The sequence below is a fragment of the Bicyclus anynana genome, chromosome 8, assembly GCF_947172395.1.
Source record: "Bicyclus anynana chromosome 8, ilBicAnyn1.1, whole genome shotgun sequence".
Lineage (NCBI taxonomy): Eukaryota > Metazoa > Arthropoda > Insecta > Lepidoptera > Nymphalidae > Bicyclus > Bicyclus anynana.
In genome coordinates, this window is record NC_069090.1 from 383,799 (window position 1) to 403,978 (window position 20,180).

General features: G+C 36.6%; 1 protein-coding gene across 8 annotated transcripts in view; it reads right to left on the reverse strand.

Annotated features, from left to right (window-relative positions):
• LOC112049643 (copper-transporting ATPase 1) overlaps positions 1–20,180 on the reverse strand; it is a 52,332-nt gene that overhangs the window by 23,079 nt on the left and 9,073 nt on the right. For 4 of the 8 annotated variants that reach the window (XM_052883285.1, XM_052883292.1, XM_052883289.1 and 1 more), the window contains exons 2-4: positions 14,634–14,886; positions 1,443–1,560; positions 469–596 (exon numbers count right to left, since the gene is read on the reverse strand). In XM_052883285.1, the coding sequence (XP_052739245.1) occupies positions 469–596; positions 1,443–1,560; positions 14,634–14,683 (296 nt within the window). In that variant the 5' untranslated portion in view covers positions 14,684–14,886. The remainder of the gene's footprint in view (positions 1–468; positions 597–1,442; positions 1,561–14,633; positions 14,887–20,180) is intronic. The other 4 variants (XM_052883291.1, XM_052883290.1, XM_052883288.1 and 1 more) reach the window with 2 other exon arrangements.

Sequence of the window (20,180 nt, forward strand, 5' to 3'; positions counted from 1 at the left end):
TTCAAAATTAGGAGGAGGTTCTCAATACGTCGGTATGTTTTTTTACAAACGACAATTGCAGTGGTGCAGTAATTTGAATATTTCACTGTTTTTAACAAACTGCGTCTGCTAGTGACATACAAGTTGTAAGATTTATGGTAACGCTCTGTAACCAGTGTCCCTAGTGAAAATAGCCTCTATGTATGAATAGACATTGATTGTGATGACCGCAGCGGCGTCACCGGGGATGTGGCACGAAGGCTAAAGAAGAAAAACGGAACGACTCTCTAAGGGCGTCTCCTGTGAGACTCTGAGCTCGGGTTAGAGGGCCATTCTGGAAGAGTGTTTTGGCCCGAGTGTATCAGTCCGAGCGCCCCCAATATCGTGAGTTAGGAAACCCAGTGCCAAAAAATGTGTTTTTTCGATAGCAACATGCTCTCGGCAATGGCCAGTTGTTACAGAGTGAGAGAGTGTGTGGGAGAGGCAGACCTGGTCTCGTCGTCAGCTGTCCCGGCGGGCGCGTCGAACCCCATGTCCTCTATGTGCGCGCGGATGGCCTCCACGGAGCACACGCGCGGGTCATACCGGAAGTAGCCGGCGTGCTCCGACAGCTCCACCTGGAGAATCGTCATCATTATCATCAGGAACTATGCCATAGTTTATCAATTATCATCATAAGGTAAACAATGCGATTCAAAATTCATTTATTTCTAGTATGCCTAGTTTACGTCAGATCTTTTAGGCATTTAGGCAGGATCTGCTGAGCAGGATATACGCTGGATTGACTACATCAAAACAACTCTCAATGGTTTGCTCCACAAATGTGCTAGATGAGCTACAGGCGTCATAAATCATACAAACGGATCATAATGGACGGACCTCGCTATTACACCTAAAGTGACAAGCACGACCACTCTATCACGAGTGTATCGACGAAGAATACTTTTCTTCTTCGTCCTAATAAATACAAATCCATTCCAGTAGGTTGAGAGCCTATTAAATGTTGCTCTGTTTATACGTGATGGTTTTCCACACACATGGCCACCTTGGTTCATCACTTTAGTTGGTAAGTTTAGGGTGATAATGTTTTACCCTATAACGATCACTATCAGATCCGCCGACGACGGCGTAACACAACTGTTCTATAGCCTTCAGAAGAAACAGTATCAACATTGTCTATAATATGGTTTGCTGTAATAATTATAGCAAGCGTTTATTACAAGGCACATTTTTGGTATGCGTATAATTAGTCTCAAATCTGTCATCGAACGAACAACATATTAAACACAAAACAGCCTAAGTTGGAAGCATTTCGCCCCCACTGTATGCCTGAACTGCCAACTCTCTGAGGCACGGAGATATAACGCTGATAATTACCTAACTCGGACTGATGGAATTTATTGAACCTCGTGATTCAAAGGCTAGATACACCAGCAGAGCACCACAATATGGTGGTCACTCACCTTGACGTGGTGTATGCCGGGCAGGTCTCGCACGGAGCCCTCGATGCTGCGCACGCACGACTGGCACGTCATGCCATTGATCGGCACGCGCACGCCCACCAGCTCCTGCGCGCCCTCTCTGCGGACAAACAGACACACATATAGTGAACTTATATACTTTACACTATTATGATAATCTTCAATGGACATTAGACTGAAGCCGGATTTACATTTGTCTGACGTGTCGTGCTGTGATTGTGACGCATCAGAACAGAATCAGTAGTATACATTTTGTATGCGGCACATCAGAAGCCATCACGACATGTCACAACACATAAGTGTAAACGTTGCCATACAAAATGTGTGATACCGATTCTGTTCTGATACGTCACGTCACGTCACGTCAAATGTAATTCCGCCTTTAAGTTAGTAAACTGAGAACAAGTAGCGATCATAGCAGTCGCTTATGCAGTGTAACCGCGACCGGGCGCGTAGCTTTATAGCTCTTCGACTATACTGCCTTACTGAGTAGCAACAAAGTCCCTTGCCCGCACTAGTGCAGGACAGTGATGACGTCACAGTCTGCGTAGGGAGACTCAGCGAATTGGACCGAATTAATCTTTTTAGAGTGGCTTTTTGTACTGATATATAAGAAGTTGTGGGTAAGGAAAACAAAAGATTTAAAAGGCCGAAATGCATTCGCAAAAGCGGGCCCCGTAGTTTTTAATAATTTTACAAGTTGTCACCTCAAACAAACAAAACATCAGTGTTTACAATTATCAATCATAGGATTTCACATTACAAATATAACCAAAGAATGGAGAAGATTCGATGGGTTTTATCAGTACCTAACTAAATAATATTCTACCCTCAGCGACACCGACCTTATCATTCGTATCAAAAAGCAAATAGAAACTTACCTCGCGAGAAGGTTCCTAAGTTCCAAACCATCATATACCTATATACACATATCTACGTAAATGTCAACATAGATATTAGATATATGTATGAATATATTATTTAAGTAGGTAGTTCTTTATACAAGACGTTTCATAAAGTCAATGTCTACAGTCTAATAATCGGATAGAAAAAGCAGTGACTAGAATCAGAAGATATTTTCTAAAACTAAAAACACTTAGACCAAAAAGGCACTTTTAAATGGCTCATTGTGATTGTACAACAATATAAATTAATAATATAAATTAATGTACAATTTATATAAACATTCTTACCTACACGAATTATTATCTTTGTAAGCATCATCCTTAATGTCCTCATTAATATGGGGAATACCTACTGATTAACTACGATATTGATCAAAATAAAAATAAACCAACCTTGCTTAAGTACATGAAGCAAACTAAATCAATATCTCTAAATTAGCGATAGATATCGATTGAAATGTTTCTTGATTAAATTGTATCCGAAGATATATAAAACAATTAAACAGATATTGATTCTGATCTGCTCGATACCGTCGATCGTATATACATCGTATATCATCATATACATAGATCATAGCAAAATAAATAAATAATAAAGATAATTTTTGCATAACTTATGTCACTTATTCCATGATAAATACCTACCTACAAATCGTAAAAATTAAGGTAGCAACGGGGGCTAAAAAGGTTAACATAGAAAATTATTCATTAGCAAGCAAGACAATACTTTTTTGTAATTACCACTGTGTTACCTGTGTTACCACTCCAAATTTTTGGAAGAAAGTAAACTGTTTATTTATTTCCAACTTTATTAAAGTTAAGTAACAATTGCTGTGTTCAAATACATGGCAAATGTATAAAAACAAAAGACATGAACTATAGACTATAGTTCAGCTTAATAAATGCTTTGCTCTCGGCCTTTTAAACACAAGCACGTAGAGATAAGAAGAAGAACTCGTAAATCAAGTGTTTGCCTGCAGTTTCCTTTTAGTGTTCAAACACACAACCTCCGCTGGGAAGCATTATTGTTCTAAGCACGTCTCTATGTTAATTAGTTTACATTCTCTATATGTAGGTACTTTATATGAAAAAATCAATTACTGATTGTATTTAAGCGTATCAAGTCAATTTGTGGCAAAAATATAACCAATTTTATTTTTAAACTGTGACATTTATAGAAAAAAAAATTTAAAACACGGGAAAAACAACACTACAATTTGAAGAAACTAAATCTTAACTAATATTAATAAGAGGTAAGATTGATTCTTTGTATGTTTGTTATGAGTAGGCTCCGAAACTACTGGACCGATTTTATAATGAAACACTACACTAATAATCAACGCGGGTGAATCCTTTTTTCAAAAACTACAGTTTTGAGTATTTATTTGAAACATAAATCAATTAAGATAAACAGTTTTTAATTTTAAAAACAATGCTCGCTTCATCAAGCTGTTCCCTTAACATTAGGCGGACTAGGCACTTGCTCAGTCAATCATTCGTGTAAAAAAGTGTGATCAAGCGATCAGTTGTTTTCTCTTGACATTGAAAGGTTATCTGGCCTCCAGACAAACTCAGCCGTATCTCAGAAAAACAACAAGGCACTTGTTACGATTACGAAGAGGTAGGTATGTCACGAACTTGTCGCTTGGTTGGCAACACTGAGAGTGCATCCAGAAGACGATCAGCAATCAAGTGTGTAGGTGTTACACAGTTTATTTTGTCATTATCAACCCATATTCGGCTCACTGCTGAGCACGAATCTCTTTTCAAAATGAGAGGGGTCAGGCAATAAATATCACGCTGGCCCAATGCGGATTGTCAGACTTCACGTACACGTAGATAACTACGTATACGTAGAAAATTCTCAGATATGTAGATTTCCTTCACCGTTTGACACGTGATATTTAATTTCTTAAAATGCACACAACTGAAAAGTTGGAGATGCATGCCCCGAACCGGATTCGAATCGAAGGCAGAGGTCATATCCACTGGGCTATCACGGCTCTATAATTTATACTTTGTCATACACATTTACCATTTCGTTTAAATTAAGGCGATGTTGTTTTGATTATTGAGTTGGATGGATTACAATGTGGTATGGCTTGGTTTGTGTGCAACCTATATATAAAACTTATCCGGGGATGCACTACCATCATGATGTTGTATTTAATAACCTGATGTATAGTGATTATCTACCGCTGAAAAATTACAGTTTCAGTATAAAGGCATTGCAAATACGTAGGCGACTTAGACTTTTGTTTATTCGCCGCATTTTAAACTGATATTTTAATTGAAATTGTCTAATAAAATCTTTACTGAATGATAACCAGTCAGATGGTAAGGATACCAAAGAAATCTGTGTTAAAAAATTAATCTTACAAAGCATGGCACTTACGTATAGAAAGTTATAAAAACAATTATTGCTCAAAGCAACTTCCATGTACCCAGTGGGATGCATTCTCACGAGCAGAACATTTTAATTAGCGGGTAAAAGTCAATTGACCAATCTGAAAGCAAGGCCGCTCCGTGTCCTTAGAGCGGGGCCACACGATGCGTTGCGGCGGCGGTGCGGCTGCGGTGCAGTGTCGCTGCGTCGTCTTACATAGAAATATCTGCGGCATGTCACACGATGCGCTCCGGCGCCGCACCGGACTTGCAACCACCAAGACGAGGCGGGGAGGGGTGAATGATATGCGACGTCGGAGCGGCACCGCTCAGTTGTTTATGCGTCACAATATTACTTTATTAACACACGGTCCAACGTTGCTACGGCACCGCGGCGACATAACAACGTTGCGGCGCCGCACCGCTCGTGTGCCCACGCTCTAACTGAGACGATAACTCTCTGACTGACTGATCTGAATGTTTTTTATACAGTTGGAAAGTATTGGTAATATTGGTCATATTTATTTCATAAAAGTGAATATGGCAAATGTTTTTAAAAGAAAAGTGTAGGAAAACCATGGATTTTTTCGAGATAAAAAAGTAAGCCCATGTTCTGCTCCAAGGTCCCATTTATCTCTGTACCGAAATTCATCTAAATCCGTTCAGCGGTTCCAGGTTAGCCATGGAAAGGTAACAGACAGACGCACGACACCAAAAAATTACCAAATTAATTAAAATATGTATAAAACTAGCGGACGCCCGCGACTTCGTTCGTGTGAAACTCGATGTAAACTTTAACTACGCCTACCCTAAACCTACCCTAACCCTACCCTACAAGTACCCTACCCTACCCCTACCCTACCCGTACCCTACCTCTACCCTACCGTAACCCTACCCTACCCGTACCCTACCTCTACCCTACCCTACCCCTACCTTACCCCTACTCTACCTCTACCCTTCCCCTACCCTACCCCTACGATATTGCTTTTTATTACATGCTATGTATCAAAGTTAGCGCTGTATGTGAAAAAAGATTTTCCCGCTTTTCTGTTGAAATTTTTCCTGAATTTTCTTACTAAAATAAAACTCACGGAGCTCGAGACCTTTCCAACGAATGCAAAACCGTGGAAATCAGTTCGTGCGTTCTGGAGTTATAGCGTCAGGAAGGAAAACCCGACTTATTTTTATAAAGTAGAATAATTCACAATATTAACTACACTACAGGAAAAGTACAACGACCGCTGTTGCGGTAACCCTTTGGTGAGATAAGACCGCATTCTGGTACGTATGTAGCTACTAGCTAGACCACTGGCCACACCGGCGCTATGTCTCACTGGCCAGTGTTCGACTAATACTTTGTTAGATTTAGGGCATAAGGTAGACAGACTTTTCATCTCAAATACTATTTATTGTGTGAACAGGAGGTTATATAATGTTTCCTTATACTACACTGCATCTAATAATAATAATAAACCAAACTCCTGCGAAAAGTTTTAGTGTTTTATAAATGTTGTGTTTTAGATACATTGGAGTTGTACTATAAGTTGTCACATGAGCTACGATTTGTCGCCAAAATATTAAAAACAAAACGTAAAAGATTTGTATCAATCAATTCAAAGAAAGATTGTATCAATGATTCAGTCACAAGGTGGAGACGGTACAGTCTAGGACGGCGACTAGTACAGACAGGACCGAATAATATGTATTATAAAAATTTTAATAAAAAAAATACAACCGACTTCAAAACCTAAAAACGTACCCACTAAACTAAAAAGCGAAAAATAACATCATAATATGTTCTACCTGCTGATCAGTATGAAGGCGGTGCTAAGCCGGTGATGTATTAATTCAAGCCATGTGAGCATATCTTATAGATTTAGATTTTGCAGACAGTGTTGTTTCATGTGGTCCTGTCAGAAATGGCTTAAATTAAGACAACACCGGCTAAGCACCGACTTAAAAAAAAAAAAAAATACCGACCGAATTGAGAACCTCCTCCTTTTTGAAGTCGGTTAAAAACGAATTCAACGCGGACGAAGTCGCGGGCGTCCCTTACGATTGATATAAATATGAAATTAATAAACAAAAAACAATTTTCCGTCTATCGCGATACGATTTATCGGCATCCAAAACTCTACACAAAAAAATATAAAAGTAAAAGTGAATGAAATGAATCAGTCCCGACACGAGATAACAAGTGATAAAGTACTCACCTACTTGAATGAGAGCTTGATGTAACAGACTCACTCACTCAGTACTCACTACACAGCGCTGATGCGGACGTAACAAAGTAACAGATTGGTACTGGTTTGTGGGACTACAACTATGACGCATAAGCTCGGCCGCTCGGTAGAGTGCAAAACTGTAGCGCGGTGTGCAAACTTTACAACAAACAAGCGCTTGCACACTTTGCTTTGCTTGCTTTATTTAGTATATAAGTTAATATTTTTTTTTAATTCTCCAATTAGTCAGGAAAGACTGTGTTAGGAGTGGGTACGACAATAGACCGACGAGGCGGAGATCGAATCACCACCCTTCGGTGATGAGTCTGACCGCTCTTACCGTTGAGCTATTAAGGCTGTGATGTTGTACTAGTGAACGCCCTTAGAAGGACTGAGGACATCAAGAGGATTGCAGAGTGCCGCTGGATGTTGGCGTGTCGTGGAGGTCCATGCAAGAGGCCTATGTCCAGCGGTGGACGTCCGGTTGTCAATAATGATGATGATAATGACCTTTGGCTTTTATTATAAGTAAAGATTTTAAGCATTACTGTGTTTCTATTAAAAGCAGGACTAGTTGCTAATATACCCTGCCAAAGTGTTGCTTTGTTATTGTCGATGGTTCGCACTTGACATCTGGTGGGCTTCTCATTAACAGTTACGCAACCAACCAATCGCAATAAAGCTATCGGTGACACACAGAGTTTTTACTCACTATAACCAACCAAATAACACACAATAGTAGACGAGACAGTAGTAGAGGAGTTTTTTTCCATTTATTAGACTTACTATAAGAACCTATTTAATTGTGGTATGATATGAGAGGATTTTCCGCTTTGAATCGTTAATTAATAGGTACATCTTGCATAAGAATTTCCGTTATCTACCAATCAACTCATCTTTAAAATTCAAACCATTAAGCAATGATAATGATTCAGGAAAACTTAGTACAACGATCTCGTATATTTTCTTAGGAAAACTAAAAATTTAAATGAATAAGCGGTGTAAACTACGTGAATATATTTGGTAGCTTCCGTACCGGTACTAAGGTCAGTACGAACTTGAAGTTTCATTACCTCCTCCTTTTTTTGAAGTCGGTTAAAATGTTTGTAAAATGAGTATGCAGGTATTCCATAAACAGAAAACCAAAGAGTGGGCTAATTTCCTTGAGAAGAAACAGGCCATGATCGATTCATTAGGGTATTTCAACCCTAACAAAACCTTATTATCCTCAGAGTGTTGAAGCTCTTCAACACTCTCTTGAGGTTAATAGGGTTTTCCACGAGAACGAAGACACATGCATCTGCTTATATGTTTTAACCAGTGTGGCTTAAATCCTAAACTCTCGAGGTAGGCTTTACAATAGTATAACTTCACGACACCGTGCTACACCATTGTTTTATAACTGTCAGACACTTGACAAGATGACGAAATTGGTTCACCATGCCAAGGCCCTTGAGCTACGAGTAGGTCAAATTACAAGGAAAAAACGTAACTTACATTCAAACTCCCACAAATACCATTTTTTGTTTCTACAGAATCTATGGTACATTTAAAAGAGAACTATAACCTTTGACAGTTGAAAGAATAATGGCGCGAAAAGCTAAACATCGCGACCGACTAAGACATTATTTTTAAAACAATGACTCTACATGACGAGACAAATGGTTAGTTTCTCATATGGAGATAATAGATGTTTAATATTGCATGTTATGATTAATCAGTAACCTATTTAAAGTGTTAGGTCTGTTATGTAAATACTGTAAGATAATATAAACGAACGACCATAGACAGCATATGCTTTTACAGAGGAATGTGATAAATCATAAGTAGCACCACTGGTCTATTCAGAAACCTAGAAACTACTCCCCGTCCACGTGTTAATATTTTACATTTAACTTTGGACACAAGAAACATTTAATTAACTCATCTATTCATATTTCAGAAACTAGTCCCAATGTTCATAATTTGGATACAACAAACATGAATAAAACACTTTTCAGTAGGACTTTACTAATATACTAAGATACTGATGTCAAAAAGTTTCTTGCTTAGATGTTACACCAATTTTCAGGATTCACGTATGACATAGGTACTATAAGCAGCATAATATTGTGGGATTACGTGACGGATAAGCGCATGTACTGGAAATTAAACATATTTAGTACTTCCTATTAGAAAGTATTAATTTTTATAGATAAGTTGTTGAATAATTTAATTTATGTTTTCCTGCCTATTTATTAATTTTATAGTAAAGACAAGATAAACATTTTCATCCTTGCGACATTACATAATCACGCACAAATTAATGCACGACTAGAGAGGATAAGGAGTTTTCATCGATCGGCAGAATTTTGGAATATTTCCAGGACCTAAATCACATAAAACGACCACATTTGGGTTTGTTTTCAAAACATCTCCAGATGGTTAGTAATGGCTTGGCTTAAGTGCCCAATTTAGTACATTTGCTTTCAGTGCAGATTACATTAAAGTGCAGGAAATTCACGAAAATGAAGTTAACGGTAAAATTCATTTGACTGCAGCAGTTTTCAGGTCCAAGAGCCTGCGATAGCCAGATCTTCGTCGCTCAGTCTATGCTCCCTAGGTATTACTAGGCCATCCAAGTATAGAACGAAATGTGTTTTTTCGAGATTATATGAGAAATCGAGAAAAAGTTTAATATTTTATAGCCTGAACGTGCACTCGATCCCAAGATCTCGTGATCCAGAGCCGCATAAACTAACCACTGGGCTGACGAGGATGTTTGACTGGCTTTCCTCTTGTTCTATAACTGCTAAGTTTTTTTAAATTGCTCCACATTGCTCTGTATGGTGTGCACATGGAGCAACTTTATTGTTTACAGATATTGCAGTAAAATGTTACATATAGTCGTGAAGGTCATAATTTATCAATATTGCTTAGACTGAAGATATTTTAATGGCCCGTGGATGTGTACTACCTAATATATTTTTTATATAAGGATAGAAATGGCGACTATTATTTGCGGAATATTTTTCAAAATCTTAGAAAATTACCACATTTCGGTTTCTTAAAATATCGATGGACAAAAGGAATGGCATGGAATGTTGTGCTTAAAAAATAAACAACTTAAAATATGATTCCGATCATTCGATACCTGCAGAGAGCGATGTAAATACTCAGATAAGATGCAAAGAATTTATTAAAAAACGCATTAAAGTTCAACCACCTTGCCCTTTTTAAAATAAGTAAATAAGATATACGCACAAAGAAACGCATTCAATTACTACTTATCGTTTTATGAAATTTTTGACCCGACTTTGAAAAAAGATACACCATACAAAACGCATTCCACGACTATGGTTGTTAAATCGTTTTTTTTTTTGAAAACTACTGATTCGATATATATAAGGTTATCTTCATTTAAATACATATAATATCACAAAAGGTTTTAGAATATAAAGTGCACGTCGCTTTTACTTGAAAAAAATATAAAACTGATAGAATGCTTTTCAAAAAATGTAATTCTTTCCTTACTTCTACGTATAAATTACAAGTTTTCCTAAGTTCCGCGTTCCTAAGCGTGCATCAGTCTTTATCAAACGTAAAAATATTTTCGGTTATAATAATGAAAAAATAAATTACGTTATTTAAGACACAAAGTCGTTATTTGACTTAAAAAGTCTCGTTGTAACGGGAACTACTAAATCGAACGGTCTTTATGCGACAATAACCTGAATGCAAAAATTTAAAATTCCATTTGAAAAATAAAATAGGTATATTAAAAAATTTAGAGTAAGTCGAATAATATCCGTTATAATATAAATACAAGTTCACAACACGTAATATATGAATCTTGAATAAAACTTATCTTATTTACAAAAATAAAAGAAATTCCAGTGTGGTAAAATTTCACTTCCAAATTCGCTGTTAAATTAAATATTATGTAACACGTAACGTATGTAGGTTAGTTTAGTAATACCTTGTTTTGGTACTTCAATCTCTAAATCATTAAAATACAATTAAAGAATTGACGATATTAGATTTTATTTATGTCCGAAGAGCCATTATGGATTCCGAATGTGCTATGAATTTCACTTTAGAAGAAGCGTAAATGTCAGGGCGTTAATATTGCATTCCGGACACAGAGGAATTTAATATACCTCCCACCCTCCACAATACAGCAGTATCTAGTCGTACATAGCAGTAGCTAGTCGTACATAGATATAAAATTTGGCTAATGAAAGTATACTGAAATCGTCCCGACAAATATAAAAAAAAAGTACAGAAGATGTTCCCAAAATTATAATCCAAATATTGGATTAGGTAACTCAGTTTGATAATTGCAAATTAACTTTTAAATTTCAATTTAGGTAGATAGTAATGTTTTTTTTAGCAGATTTTTTTTTATTACATGAGCGATTTCAGTCTCTAGATTGAGTAGCTAAACTTTATCAATGTAGGACGGTGGTATTGTTTAGATTTTTCAAAGACCGCTTAGGCACCTGCTCATTCTACCTATAACGCAATTTCTATTGTACAATCTATCTGATTCGCTTAAAGGTAACTAGCCATTGCTACTGGACTAGAACCTAAGCAACTAGGAAAGTATAAATTCATTCATTATGATGCAATAGAAACTTGGTTCACAAGTTAAATTAGCAATTTTGATAACCCTCCGACAGTCATGTATTAAACTATAATAAATCCAGAGTTCAAAAAAAATCTGTGAAATCACAAAATATGTCTATAGGTTTGCGTCACATTACTATCATCTTTTGAAATACTACAAAAGATCAAGACCTTAAATACCAAAGAGAGTACCTATGGTCAAGAATTTACTCCTTTCACACATTTGATGCGACCGCCACGATTTTACGCGAATAAGTCTATATAGATTTCAATTATTTAACTCGTATAAAATATATGTTGTAATTTGCAGTTGGTCAAGTTATAGATAAAGGTAGGTATCATCTCTTTTGTTTTATCGGATCGTCAGGTACACAGTATAAGATACACCTCGTACGCCTGTCAGATAGGGCAATAGATATAAAAATTGACGAGCCTAAAAATTGGTGTCAGTTACAACACATCTATACGAGTATTATGTTATCCTAATCTGTACTTATAATAAATCTGTAGAGGTCAATTCTGTACATGAAATATCTTTCCAAACTATCAGGGGGTAATTAGTGATCGGTACTGATGCCAAAAATGCAATCAGTAAAATTTTCGTCTGTCTGTCTGAACTACTCGACGGATTTTAACGAAACTTGGCATAATTATTCTTCATACTCCTGGGCAGGTTATAGTATACTTTCCATCACGCTACGATCAATAGGAGCAGAGCAATGAAGGGAAACGTTGGGAGACGTTACTCCATTTTTACAGCGATAGTAAGGGCTGGATTGAGAAGGTCAAGGGCGGACGAAGTCGTTAGTCTATACTAATATTATAAATAGAGGACATAGGGACTTCCAAACATCTTTGTTTTGTCGATCCATGTACAACGAGGTGCCCGATACTGATTACGCTGGGCATGCGGGCTGGTTGCCACAGTGCCAGATTTCTCGCGCCGGTGTCGCTGCTGTTTGACACCGGTATGTACCATTCTATAATAATCTAGCCTGTGGGAATGGAATATATTTGTCGGTCGCCAGAGCCTCCATCGGCTCAATCGGTGCACCAAGGGCAGGTTGACAGTTGGGGAGACTGACTGGGACTAGCCTCCCCCTTACACTCCCTTATTTTAAAATTCAATAACAAACACGCATTCATCCACACTAATTAAGCATTTACAATATATCTATTTTATAGATTATATTATTGTTCATTTAAGAGATAATCTCAATGAAAACTGTATCCGGTCTCGAAGGCCGTATGAATCGGTAACTAATTATAATTACAATATAGTGTTCCGATCCTCATTACAATAAGTCAATATTTGCTCAGTGCCTTCAGCCAGCTACTCATTTGTTGATATGATATTTTTGTATTCACTATACATATTATTTGCTACACTCCTCCACTTGTTGCTGACCTAAAAAGTTATTGGAAAAGTTACTAAGTTTTGCTGTTGGTAAGTTTGCTCGTTTTTTTGGAAGATGATTGTGTTAGAACATTAATTAAAACCTTCTCCTTTTTTTGAAGTCGGTTAAAAACGCTTGCTTTTGAAAATTAGTTTCAAATATTGATTAATATACATCATCGATCTCCTATTTAAAAGTGGATGCACAGTCAGCGACCAAAACACGTCACCACTCAATGTGAGCCAAACACAACTTCTTGGCACTCAATTCAAGTAGTCGCATTTGCAAATTCAACCTTAAACTCCATCCTTAAGGTTAAATTTGCTCTGAATTTGTAATTTTATTGAATATTGAACTATATTTAAAGGCCTTTAGGTATAATTTTCTTTACCAATAATTCTAAAACTGTCAAAGCAAAATTGGCCAGTGTTTAAGTGAAATTTTCTATATAATTGTGCGTCCTTTTATCATAAGAGGTCAACGATATACATTTCTTTCTATGTAATGCGATGTCGCAACCGCCGAGTAACATTCAATTGGCCTAGTGTGAAAAAGTGTAGACTTTGTTCCGGTATACCGTCCACCGGTACTCCGCACACTACAGCCGTGAATGGTCGCGCCGTTAGAAAGGCGACAACCTTCCATACCACACCACCGACCGCCCTCTGTACTACGAGTACGCTCGCAATTGAGTAATGAATGGTTTTTGTACAACGAAACTTACTTACTTATATATATAATACTAGCTGACGCCACGCGGTAAATGGGCTATCTAACACTGAAAGAATTTTTCAAATCGGACCAGAATATGCAGGTTTCCTATGCCCTTCGAATCGAGGCAGAGATCATGATCATATCTACTCGGCTACTAAATTCCTGATACACGTATTATTTTTTTGATGTCGAATTTTATTTTTTCATTTATATTTATCGCGCATTAAAATATATAACTATTGGATCAATCAATCATCCCCAAAAGTTTTAAAATGAAAAAGTTTATGATTGATGTGATGAATATATGTAAACCTCTGTCGTCCGTCAAATAGGATGTCTGTCGGGTCTGCTATAGGCAGCGATAATTTCTTGACCGAACGGTACTGACGGTACCCCGTCAGAACCTGTCTGATAACATTTTTTGATTAATCTCTACCTACGGAAATAAATGTGTGTCAAGAACATAATCTACCAATACCAATAGCGTCGCTAATTTATTGACCGTTAGTTGTTTTCACTATAAAACGCAATAGTTTAACATATTTTCATAAATATACCAGTATCACGCTTGCGCATGCATATTTTATTAATATCCCAAGGGTTGATTATATATGATTTGATTATATATTCAAAGATCCTTCAGTCAATGAAATCAGACCACCATCCTTTGATTGAGTTTGGACTTGAGTATAATCATCAGCAATAGCGGAATTCCACGCGTATGTATTCACAGGCGTCGACTTTAGCGACGCGTTCGAGTAGTTTTTGTTTCTATAACGAACAAACGACAGACAGACAAAAATTTTACTTATTGCATTTTTGGCATCAGTATCGATCACTAATCACCTCCTAATAGTTATTTTGGATCTACAGATTTATTATAAGTATACATAGATAGATGAAGTTACAAGAGTAAACTAATAAATGAAAAAAACATCTTACCCATTGTCATCGTCCTCCAAAAGCTTATACTTGATATTTCGAGAATGCATCTTGGATTTTTGACGCTTTGCACTTTTACACACTCAACTTGACATCTTTACACTTTGCACTGCACTTGGCAACCACAGAAACTGTTATGTTCCTTTGTTCTTTTTTTATTTGTTCTAGTGTTCCAAAATCTTTTGTAATTCATTTAAATATTATTATTTAGTCACCTAGTCATCCTATTTTTGAAATTTAGTAGAATTTAGACCTGCAGACAGACCCAATTGAACGATACAGTTTGAAAAATTAAGGGTAAAAGTCTTAATTACCTTTTATTTTTTCACACTTTCAAGACAAGAGTGAATAAGAGTATTCTAGAGTTTAGACAAGTTGCATTTAAATGTAGCCTATGTGACCTATAAATGGTGATGGTGGATACATATGGCTGACCATCAAACGTGAAACTAATTCAGAGGATTTAATTTTCTGAGAGCGACTAAATTATCTCCGCCAACGCTTCTAACTCTATCGCTGCCACTGTAGCTTCTTCAGTTGTTGATTCGACATTATTCTGACTTATCGTGGACGTGGATGGATTGGAAACAACAACATTGATAATTTACTCAAACGAAAACACCTTAGCCGTATTGTTGACATGAGGCTATCTAGCCAGAGCTACCAATAAACTATTATCTGTTTAATGAGCGCACAATCACACACGTTCCAATCGTTACATTATGTTTTAATATGATTTTAATCAGTATTTTTACAACCGGATTATCAGAGACAATACAAAATAATATTTTTTTGCGATATTAAATTCGTCGGCACTCTTTGATCTTCCTTTCATTGAAGTAGTCTTAATAGTTTTCTAGTATTTAAAGTACTTCTTTGAAGCTTGATTCACATTTTGACAGCAACATTTCTACTGTATATTCTGCCTTTATCTTAGGAATAATTTTATTGTTATAGATTTCTTTGTTGTATAGTGACCAGTGAAAAATACTATTTTTAGCACAGTTTTTATATAACTATTAAGTTTCTTTCTTCTATAACTAATCGAAATATGTGCATGAAGTAAAATATTTAAAAAATTTTATCACCTTGAACTTTTTGGCTTTGGTTTGGCTACAAAAGTGAATTTATTTGATGTTAGAAATATCAAATCCATCAAAAATCACCAAAAAATATAATTTAAATAGAACAATAATTTATAATAGTGTATTTCACTATTTACACAAGTAAAAAATAATTAAAAAATCAGAAGCTTAACTGCGTAAAAGTAACGTCGCTCGTCTGTGGGAAATAAAATGCCCTACTTACCCTATGTTAGTCAAATTGTCAAATGGTAAAAATCGTAGTTAAGGCGACAACGAGCCAAAAATAAGGCATACGTACACACACACACGAACGAAAAACGTAAATCTCCTTTCACAGTAGGATGAGAAAACATAAAAATACATAGTATTTAGGTAGTCAAACACACGAAATTTACAAGTAATTTTAGTGGATTTACAGTTTGGGTTATATTGTTATCGCGCAATGATATCATTGACTTGTTGTGAAACAAACTGCGGATCGATGGCGGCACTCGATAACGATTGATAGTTAGGTTGTTTACACACAGATATATAAAAACGCGCGGTTGCGGTATCTAAATAATGTCTAATCTTACTACAGTGATTTAAAATTTTAACAATGTTCCTTGTAGCTGAAGCCAAAGCTGAAGTGTAATATGTCTTAATATGGATATGGATGAGGGAGATGGTGTCAGTGGTGTAGATAAGTGTAGTAACCAAAACAGGTCTCAATAAGTCCTGCACCCTAGGTGGTTTTCAATAAATACATATATGGAAAAGGTAAACATTAGAAAATCAAAACCCAATTATGTGAAAAGTCTGGGATCTGATATCCAAAATCTGGGAAAAGATTTATTTATTTATTATTACCAAATTCCTCCTAAACTTAGACCATTTATTATGAAATTTTGTGTACATATCGGGTAAGAATAGGCCAACATTAATTTTCACACCCCTAAACTATAAGGGTGACCTACGCTAAAATTTTTCTAAGTCAAAACAACGTCAGCCAGCTCAGCTAGTGATTTTATACAAGCTGATTGTTAGTCAGTCCATAAAAACGCCTAAGCACCGCGGGCTCGGTTGACAAGAAACTGTCACACATGGAAGCTACCTTTACTGATAAGCAGATAGCTGTTATCAGCGTGTGTGGACCCGTGTGGAGGCGGGCAGTGTGCAGCGCTGCGCCCACTACGCGATACTGACGATAGGCGGCGATAAGGCGCCCTTAGCAATTGAGATAAACAATGAAAACAAAACACCGACATCAATAAACCGGCGCTATTTTATTTCTGTTAATCCAAGATGATCAGAACATTCTCGATGGAAAGCAATGAGGTGCAAAAATCCAAACACCAGCAATAAAAGGAAGGGTTTTGACGCTTCTACTTGACTTACTTGTCGTCATCAACCCATATTCGGCTCACTGCTGAGCTCGAGTCTCCTCTCAGAATGAGAGGGATTAGGCCAATAGTCCACCACGCTGGCCCAATGCGGATTGGCAGACTTCACACACGCAAAAAATTCTCTGGTATGCAGGTTTCCTCACGATGTTTTCCTTCACCGATTGAGACACGTGATATTTAATTTCTTAAAAAATGCACACAACTGAAAAGTTGGAGGCGCATGCCCCGGACCGAATTCGAACCCACACCCTCCGGAATCGGAGGCAGAGGTCATATGCACTGGGCTATCACGGCTCTTAACTTACTTGACAGGACAATATTAAATTTCTTTGTGTTAGGTCTAAAGTGTTCCAAAATGTTATAATTTATCAAAAGTTTTGTAATCCTAAGTTTAGTTAAATAAACTTGACCAGAAGTCTAATTTTTCAGTGAAATCGGGTGCTTAGAAGACATCAAACAAGTAGCAGGGATTTGCTAGTGATAGGAAGTGGCTTGCAGAAAACCTACGTCCACCAGTGAACGTCCATCGACTGAGAAAGCAATTCTATGTTTCTATGTATTCTATTCTAGGAGAGTCTATTCATAGAGTTTATGTTTTTGTATATCAGTTTCTTTCTTTTTTCTTATTAACTTTTGCCACTTACTGCTAACCTTAAGATTTAACCAACCGTTTACACCATCACTGACTCTCATTACAGTCAAATCGTATTGTTAATGAATACCATAAGATATCAACAACTTGTTAAATCAAATAAGTTGATCTCATTAAAAGTTATGGTGAATTTCTAAAGATTTAAAAAGAAACTCCTTAATTAGTAGTAGGACAGTAGTATAATTTATTGCCAGCAATAAATGCAAATGCGAAATCTTTTCGTCCGAAATTCCTCAGTGCCTGAAGACAAAAGTCTTCGAACAGTGCGTTTTGCCAGTGATGACCTATGGTTCCGAGACTTGGTCACTAAATATGGGCCTCATAAGAAGGCTCAGAGTCACACAGCGGGCGATGGAACGAGCTATGTTAAGAGTATCTCAGCGTGATCGAATCAGAAATGAGGAGATCCGCAGAAGAACCAAAGTCACCGACATAGCTCAACGAGTTGCGAAACTGAAGTGGCAATGGGCGGGGCACATAGTTCGAAGAGTTGATGGACGTTGGGGTCCCAAAGTGCTGGAATGGCGACCCCGCACTAGTAAGCGCAGTGTTGGCCGACCCACAACCAGGTGGTATGATGATGATGATGATGATGAATAAATGCAATACTTAAAATCAAATTAAAATATTTTTACATCCTAAGAAACAAAACAAAGTATTTATATAAACAGCAGTGTTAAAATTCGAGTAACCGCCAACGCTGTTACCCGCAATCGCGTAACAACTTTCACTCTGATGTCTTGAAAGTTGCACTACAGTGTTACGAATGAAATAACACCAAATTGTTCCGATTAAACAATTCTTACAATAAAAGGGTTAGTAATAAGATAACCCATTTTATAAAAACCCTATATTAAGTATGAAAAGTTTGTAAACCATCGAAAAATGCCTTCCTAACCGGTGATAAAGACAATCAATCAATCAAAAAATCAATTGACGTTTCAAAAGTCCTTATAAACGGAGTCTAGGAAATAAATTAATTTTGAACACACGTTTATCATGACCTTAGATGCAGTAAATAGGTTCGTTGAAACTGCACCACTGCACCAATCGGTTTTTGGAGCATTCTTTTATATTATAATTTTATATTTCAGAGTAAATCGTAGCAGGCATGTTTTGCAGTTGCATTCCTAGATATGACAATCAAGAAATAAACAACACAGAGCAAACAATGCATTACCTACTGTTTAAACTGTTGAAACGTGTTGAAGTAGACATAAAATAAAATAGGCACTTAAGTATTATACGTACGAGTACATACTAAAAATATTTTTACAATTTATGACAGATGAAAAAAACCTTGATTTTTGTATAAAACTACCGCTAACAGAACGATATAAAAATAATTTAAATTACCTAATTACAACATACTTTTGAAATAGCGCGTTAGGTTGAACACGTAAGGTTTCGATATTGTACTTCGAGATTTGTTATTATATGTTTAACGTGCACTGTGCGTCTGTTTATGGCATCGTATCTCCCCAATGGAAGTGTCAATTTTGATTCAATTTAAAGATGACCTTATCGAGAGATCTCCGTATCTTTATCGTGAATCATAATACAAGAAAAACTATCCAATTGCGGGCGACCGATAGTTTATCAGATTAGTTTAAATTTTCATAGCTAGCTAATTTCTTGTAAGGCAAATAGCACGAGCTTAAAGATTTCATGGGTACATATTATTATCACTACTTTAATAAATGCTTTATTCATAGATAGAGAACTAATTTTTAGAAAAAAAAAAAACACTATACTTCGCGCTAAACTTCGTGTCCGCTCTGAAGTTGGAGCACGCCGAACTGCGAACTATAAAATAGTTCCGCTAAAATGTGTTTTTATTCCCGACGCAAAAAGGAGGGATGTTATCAGTTTGACGTGTCTGTCTGTCTGTGAAAAAATAGCTCCCGAACGGATGAAGCGATTACAATATATATTTTCTTTTTTAAATTCTGGGGGTTGAAAGTGGGGAAGAATAACCGAATATTTGCAAATATACTCGAGTGAGGTCTCAAATCAAAGGTCACTGAAAGAGAATATTGATGACTTGATCGAGAGTGTAATTAATAATTTCATGACCTTCAGAAATTTGTCAAAATTTTCAATTTTATGTTATTGTACAATACTCTACTCAGTCATACGTCTGATTGATATTCTCTAAGGTTTAATAATCTAATTAAATAACAGTTTTGTAAGTCAATAATGTAGCTAGCTTACCTACTAACTATTATTTGTGAAGGAGATTTCTTTCAGACTAATATTTTCCCATGATAATGGTTAGTTTGTCGCATCTTCACCGTGGGTACACAGCATATACTCGTATCACTTTCCAACCAAAATCAAAGTTTTCTGTTATAAAACTCTGTCCCAATCGGTCAAGCCCTTTGAGTGGTATAAGGGCAGAAAATGCCTATTTACTCTTGACTTG